The 7,831-nt window shown below is 25.8% G+C and overlaps 1 protein-coding gene across 1 annotated transcript; it reads left to right on the forward strand.

Annotated features, from left to right (window-relative positions):
* Positions 1-6,855: 6,855 nt before the first annotated feature.
* LOC109595598 (uncharacterized) lies at positions 6,856-7,582 on the forward strand. The gene is made up of 3 exons (XM_049961677.1): positions 6,856-6,999; positions 7,060-7,236; positions 7,292-7,582. Exons 1-3 carry the CDS (start codon positions 6,862-6,864, stop codon positions 7,538-7,540), a joined length of 564 nt encoding a protein of 187 aa, XP_049817634.1. The 5' UTR covers positions 6,856-6,861; the 3' UTR covers positions 7,541-7,582.
* The last annotated feature ends 249 nt before the right edge of the window (positions 7,583-7,831 follow it).

A 7,831-nucleotide genomic window follows, 5' to 3' on the forward strand; every position in this document is an offset into this window, starting at 1 on the left:
GAAAATCGCAGCTGTTGTAACTACCCGAAAATACTTGTATTGCCCGGCGATCCGGTGTAAATGAAGCCTTTTAGACAATATTGAACTGGAAAAGCAGGAACTTGTAATAAAACGGGAAGCGAAATATGTCATTCTTAGATCCGTATCAAAAAATTTGACATGTAAAAATTTCCCATAAAACAAGTCTTTGGTAAAATAACAAGGTGACTTCTGAGATTCGTATTATAATTTTAACTAGTGGGAATATTTCCTGTATTTGTTATATTTTTTATAAAAATATTTTTTTCTAACTCGTATTATGTTGAACGAAGGTATATTTTAAGAAAAATAATAACCCTTCAACTAAAAAATTAAATACTGAGGGAAAATTTTTTTAATAAAATATTAAAATCTCACGGTTTTTACAAAGTCTTTTAACAGAATCTAACAAAACAGTTCGCAATAAATGTGTCCTGTCCTAAAATGTCAAATACTTAATTTGGGTGTTAGTTCAAACCCTTTTACCTCTTTTTTATCCTCAGATTTTTCTCAGTTCAAAAAATATGCACTAATAATAAGGGATAAATTTGTAAAAAGGGTTAGAAATCCCAATTTCCTTAACACATGTCTTATTAGACTATACGCGGTCAAAGGTCATTTCAGAGGTATAATATTTCTCTAAATACTACCAATTTCCTTTGGGTCAGGTATATTTTTAACCCTATTTTAACCCCTTTTAAGTAAAGTATCTCGAATTTATGAACTTCTTCACAAATGTTACACGGTAACATATAAAAATTGTAGAATTGAACAGAAATTATTATGATGTGATTAATAATTTAATGAAAACAAATTGTATTCAATTAAGAATGTTTTGTATGTTGTTTATTCAAATTTTTTTATGCCCAGATTAAATTCATTTTAAGATTGGGATGTATTAGTTTAATTAAATTAGGCACATATTAAAATTTAATTTATATTTTCTATATAATTTACAATAATATAGAATTAAAAATATTTAAGAAATTGAATATTAAGCAATTGTATAATAATAATAATAATGCATATCTGACCCCAAAAGGTTTAGGTCCTTGACTAACTCTGGTCACAATTCGAAACCTTTTTTAACCCCTTGTCGTATTATTGTATTTCTGAAATGTTTTTCTACAATTCACAAAATAGAATTTAAACGGGTAAAAAGGGTTTAATTCGTTAAAAATATATTGAATAAAGTGAACAAATTTTATTTTAGGACAATGTGAAGGGTGGTAAGGTTTTCTTTAAATAAAATTTTTGAATTTAGGTAAATTTAACCCCTTTATAGTTAAGAAAAGAAATAACAGGGATTGACAGGTTACCCATGAGAAAATACAAGTTGTGTGAATTTAAATTTATATTTTTTGTACTTGTACTTTTATAGTTATATATTAGTTACAAATTCTAATAGTTTGTGGTATATATATATATATATATATATATATATATATATATATATAATGTGAATTTTATCAAAGAAATTAATTAAAACTAAAATATTTTTTACGAAATTGATAATTTAATATTCGATTATACGTCAAATACATTTCACATTTCAGTTATTAATTGGTTTCTCCCTTTCAAATATGTGAAGTAATACGTACTGTTTTTATTGTAATTTGTAATACCTTGCGTTCACGTCAGTGGGTGGGTCTAAATTGCCTACAATTTTATTTTTCTTACGGGTAAACTTTAACTCTTGAATTATTAAAAAATTAATAAGCCTGACTGTGTGGTAAAGTAAATCTCAATATATGTGATACTGCTGGTGAAAAGAGAAATTTAAGTTGGATCAGAAAAATAAATTGTTAAACCACAAATTATACTTTATATTTATATTAGTAGCTATATAATAGTATTCTTATAATTATGTACTATTTTAACTGTAACTCGAGTATAATTGTAAATTCATGTCTTTCTGATAAAAAATAGAAACATCTGGAGTTAATCAAATTAGGGTTAAAAGATATTGATTGATATCCGTTGAAGTGTTTAACTGGACAACATGTTGATGATACTCTTTTATCTGATTCTAATGAGTATGACATGGTGATTTTTAATAAAAGACTTGTTGCATGCAAATGCACCGGTAGCAGCCTATTTGCGTTTAAATCTGCTTGTGGAGGATCAGAAATCTCACGGTTTTTACAAATTCTTTTAATGGAATTTAACAAAACTCTTCGAAATAAATGTATCTTATCCTAGAAGGCCAAATAATTTGGGTCTTAGTTCAAACCCTTTTACCTCTTTTTTATTGTCACATTTTTCTAAATAAAAAAAAACGTACACGAATAATGAAGGATAAATTTTTAAAAAGGGTTAGAAATCCCAGTTTCCTTAACACATGTCTTATTAAACTATACGCGGTCAAAGGTCATTTCGGAGGTATAATATTTCTCTAAATACTACCAATTTCCTTTGGGTCAGGTATATTTTTAACCCCATTTTATCCCTTTCTAAGTAAAGTATGTGGAATTTATGAAATTCTCCAGGAATGTTATACGGTAACAAATAAAAATTGTATAATTGAACAAAAATTATTATGATGTGATTAATAATTTAATGAAAAAAAATTGTATTCAGTTAAGAACGGTTTGTATGTTGTTTATTCAAATTTTCTTATACTCAGATTAAACTCATATGAAGATTGGGATGTATTAGCTTAATTAATTTAGACACATTAAAATTTAATTTATATTTTCTATATAATTTACAATAATATACAATTAGAAATATTGAAGAAATTGAATATTAAACAATTGTATAATAATAGTAATGCATATCTGACCCCAAAAGGTTTAGGTCCTTGACTAACTCAGGTCACAATTCACAACCTTTTTTAACCCCTTGTATTGTTGTTTTTCGGAAATGATTTTCTATAATTCACAAAGGGTAAAAAGGGTTTAATTCCTTAAAAAATATATTGAATAATTTGAACAAATTTTAATTTAGGTCAATTTGAAGGGTCGTAAGGTTTTCTTTAAATAAAATTTTTGAATTTAGGTAAATATAACCCCTTTATGGTTAAGAAAAGAAGTAAATGGGATTGGCAGGTTACCCATGAGAAACTAGAAATTGTGTGAATTTAAATTTATATTTTTTATTTCTCATTTTTATTCTGATAAGTTCTAATACTAAAGCGATTATTATTAATATTATTGTGCATTTTGTACTTTTATAGTTATGTATTAGTTACAAATTCTAATAGATTGTGGTATTCATAATGTGAATTTTATCAAAGAAATTAATTATAACTAAAATGTTTTTGTACAAAATTGATAATTTAATATTCGATTATATGTCAAATTCATTTCACATTTCAGTTATTAACTGGTTTCCCCCTTTCAAATATGTGAAATAATGCGAATTGTTTCATTGTAATTTGTAATATCTTGAATTACACGTCAATGAGTGGGTCTAAATTGCCTGCAATTATTTTACTTATGGGTAAAATTTAACTCCGTTGGCAACTGAATTATTAGAAAGTTGATAAGTGTGACTGTGTGATAAAGTAAATCTCAATATATGTAATACTGCTGGTGAGAAGAAAAATTTAAGTTTCATCAGAAAAATAAATTGTTAAATTACAAATCATAATTTATATTTTTATTAGCAGTGATATAATAGTATTTTTATAATTATGTACTATTTTAACTGTAACTCGAGTATAATTGTGATATTTGTTTACAATTCTGTTGACAATATATTATAATGTAATATATTTAATAATAGCATAATTTTAATGCATATAAATTATGTTATGTTATGTTTTTCTGATAATAAATAGAAACATCTGGAGTTAGTTAATCAAATTGGGGTTAAAAGATTTTAGATTGACCCTTATCCGGTGAAGTGTTTAACTGAACAACGTGCTGCTTATACTCTTTTATCTGATTCTAATGAGTATGACATGGTGATTTTTAATAACAGACTTGTTGCATGCTAATGCACAGGTAACAGCCTATTTTCGTTTAAATGTGCTTATAGAAAATCAGAAAAGACATTTTATATAAAGAAAATTTTAGTAATAAAATATTAAAATCTCACGGTTTTTACAAAGTCTTTTTATGGAATCTAACAAAACACTTCGAAATAAATATGTCCTGTCCTAGAAGGCCAAATAAATTGGGTTTTAGTTCAAACCCTTTTACCCCTTTTTTATTGTCAAATTTTTCTAAATTTATAAAAACGTGCAGGAATAATGAAAAACAAATTTTTAAAAAGGGTTAGAAATCCCAGTTTCCTTAACACATGTCTTATTAAACTATACGCGGTCAAAGGTCATTTCGGAGGTATAATATTTCTCTAAATACTACCAATTTCTTTTGGGTCAGGTATATTTTTAACCCTATTTTAACCCCTTCTAAGTAAAGTATGTGAAATTTATGAACTTCTCCAGGAATGTTAGACGGGTAACAAATAAAAATTGTATAATTGTACAGAAATTGTTATGATGTGATTAATAATTTAGTGAAAATAAATTGTATTCAATTAACGTTTTAGATGTTGTTGACCCAAATTTTCTCATACTCAGATTAAACTCATTTTAAGATTAGGATATATTAACCTAATTAAATTAGGAATATATTAAAATTTAATTTATATTTTTATATAATTTACAATAATATCGAATTAGAAAATCTTTAATATTAAGCAATTGTAGAACAATAAGAATGCATATCTGACCCTAAAAGGTTGTGGTCCTTGACTAACTCAGGTCACAATTTAAAACCTTTTTTAACCCCTTGTCGAATTGTTGTTTTTCTGAACTGATTTTCTACAATTCACAAGTTTAAACGGATAAAAAGGGTTTAATTCCTTAAAAAATATATTGAATAAATTGAACAAATTTTAATTTAGGGCAATTTAAAGGGTGGTAAGGTTTTCTTTAAATAAAATTTTTAAATTCAGGTAAATTTAACCCCTTTATAGTAAAGAAAAGCAATAAATGGGATTGGCAGGTTACCTTTGAGAAAATACAAATTGTGGGAATTTAAATTTATATTTTTTTATATATTATTTTTCTTCTTATAAGTTCTTCTATTAAACCAATATTATTAATATTATTGTGCATTTTGTGTATCTACGAGTTTTGCATTTTTGTAAAAATGTATTATATATAAATTCGGATATTTGGTGATATCTATGATATGAATTTTATCAAAGAAATTAATTATAATTACAATGTTTTTGTACGAAATTGATAATTTAATATTCAAATCACGTCAAATATGTATCACAATTAAGTTATTTACTAGTTTTCTCCTTTCAAATATGTGTAAAGGTTAATTCTGAGTCTCAAATGCCTACAGTTTTTTTTTACTTACGGGTAAATTATTGTCAATTGAATTATTAGAAAACTGGATAAGCCTGAAACTGTGTGACAAGGTAAATCGTAAGATGTCTACAATACAATATATTATAATGTAATATATTTAATAATTGCATATTTTTAATGTATACAAATTCTTTCTGATAATAAATAGAAACATCTGGAGTTAGTTAATTAAATTGGGGTTAAAAGATTTTATAGTGACCCATATCCTCTGAAGTGTTTGACTAGGCAATGTGATGATGATACTCCTTTATCTGATTATAATGAGTTTGAATGACATGGTGATTGTTAATAAGAGACTTGTTGCATGTAAATGTGTAGGTAACAGTCTACTTTCGTTTAAATCTGCTTATGGAAAATCAGAAATGACATTTGATATAATGAAAATTTTTATAATAAAATATTAAAATCTCGCAGTTTTTACAAGGTCTTTTAATGGAATCTAACAAAACATTTCGAAATAAATATATCCTGTCTTAGAAGTCCTCTTTTTTATTGTAACAATTTTCTAAATTCCAAAAAGGGTACACGAATAATAAAGGATAAATTAGTAAAAAGGGTTAGGAATTGCAACTTCTTTAACATATGCCTTTTCTTTAAACTATATGCAATAAAAGGTCATTTCAAAGGTTGAATATTTCTTTAAATACTACCAATTTCCTTTTAACCCAAATTTAAATTTTCACCTCTTTTTCATTGTCCAAATATTCTAAATTCAAAAAAAAACTTACCCGAATAATAAGGGATAAATTTGTAAAAATGGTTAGAAATCGCAATTTCTTTAACATATGCCTTATTAAACTATGTACGGTCAAAATTTATTTCAAAGATTTAATATTTCTTTAAATACTACCAATTATATTTGGGTCAGGTAAATTGTTATCCCTATTTTAACCACTTCTAAGTAGAGTATGTGAAGTACCCTCTAGGAATAAATGTATGTCGTGTTAATAATTTAATAATAAATAAATTGTATTAAATTAAGAACGGGATATTTAGTACAATATATAATAATGTTAATTGTAGTTTTGTGATTCAGAATTCCTGATCAAATTTTATTGTCAAAAGTTGTAAGAGTAACATAATAATAACATAATAATTAATAAATTATATAATGGTAAAATTATAAAAGTAGTTAGATTAACAACATTATACATTGTATTTATTTCTATCAGGATTCAAAGAACTAGATAATTAGTAGAGTTTTTAAAATAATTTCTGTAATAATAGGTGCTTTCATTAATTTAATTTAAAATGTTTCTGTAGGAAGAATTAATAATAATAATAAAAAAGTTCTTCCCGTTTTTATGTATTTTAAGGTAGTGAAATGTAGAGTAAAAAAATCTTTTATCTCGAGTGTAAATGAAATGGAGCATGAACTACATATTTTCAATGCAATCAAACTTATCATTTTGCTAATAAATAAAATTATCTATGTAATCAATTACAATTAATACCTTTACTCTAGTAAAAAACATTAATTGATATAGTAGCTCATAAAATTTTGTACAATGCAGTCCATATTAGTGATTTTATTCTATGTTTCTGTGGTCTATTCCAAATCCATTTATATTGTGAACGAAACTCCAGATAACTTAATAATTTCTGCCACAGAATTTGGTGATTTTCTTCTCGAGACGAAAAATGCAGTATTATAATTTTCCATTATTTATGATTTTATGGTAAAAACAATTTTTAATTAATTTTAGATTAACCTTACGGTTCGTACAGACTGGAATGGTACCATTTTTGGTAGATACCATTCCTGCAATGACACAGATTGTAAAAAATATGTGAGTAAAGCTCACTTTACAATGGGTTACCTCGCCGAAAATTTAGATTTAAACAGCGTCGATCTGAGGATGGGATTTAATTATCCAATGACGGTATTTACGGGATTATTATATTTAACTCGACAATTTCTTTTATTGTATATTTTAGATTAACCCGTTTCCTCTGAAATGTCTGTGTGGAAAATGTGATGATGACTTTTTTTTATCTAAATGTGATGAAGAAGACATGGTCATTGTTAATAACAGACTCGTTGCATGCAAGAACACAGATAACAGCCTAAGCAGTTTTAATATTGCTTGTGGACAAACAGCAGTTACGTATTCTTATAATGAAAATAAAAATGTGTATAAATGTGCCAATGTAGATTATTATACAGTCACTTTTGGCAAAAAATAAAGCAATACTAATTTAAAATATATATATTTTTTGTTCAGATCACTTTGTCTTTATTGTTTATCAACTCCAGGGTCTCACTCGCTTTCAATTTCCAAATTTTTTTTGGAGAATTACGTTTTAAATGTTCCATTTTATTTAAAAAAATACTGACCATTATAATCAACAATATTTTGGCGACGTTTCACAAATTCATGTCACAAGGAAGAATTCTGAATTCTTGGAATTGGAGAAAAGATCAATCTCAGAATTACACGATTTATTACGTAAAATATGGAAAAATGAAAAAATGGA

Source organism: Aethina tumida, chromosome 1 (assembly GCF_024364675.1).
Source record: "Aethina tumida isolate Nest 87 chromosome 1, icAetTumi1.1, whole genome shotgun sequence".
NCBI lineage: Eukaryota > Metazoa > Arthropoda > Insecta > Coleoptera > Nitidulidae > Aethina > Aethina tumida.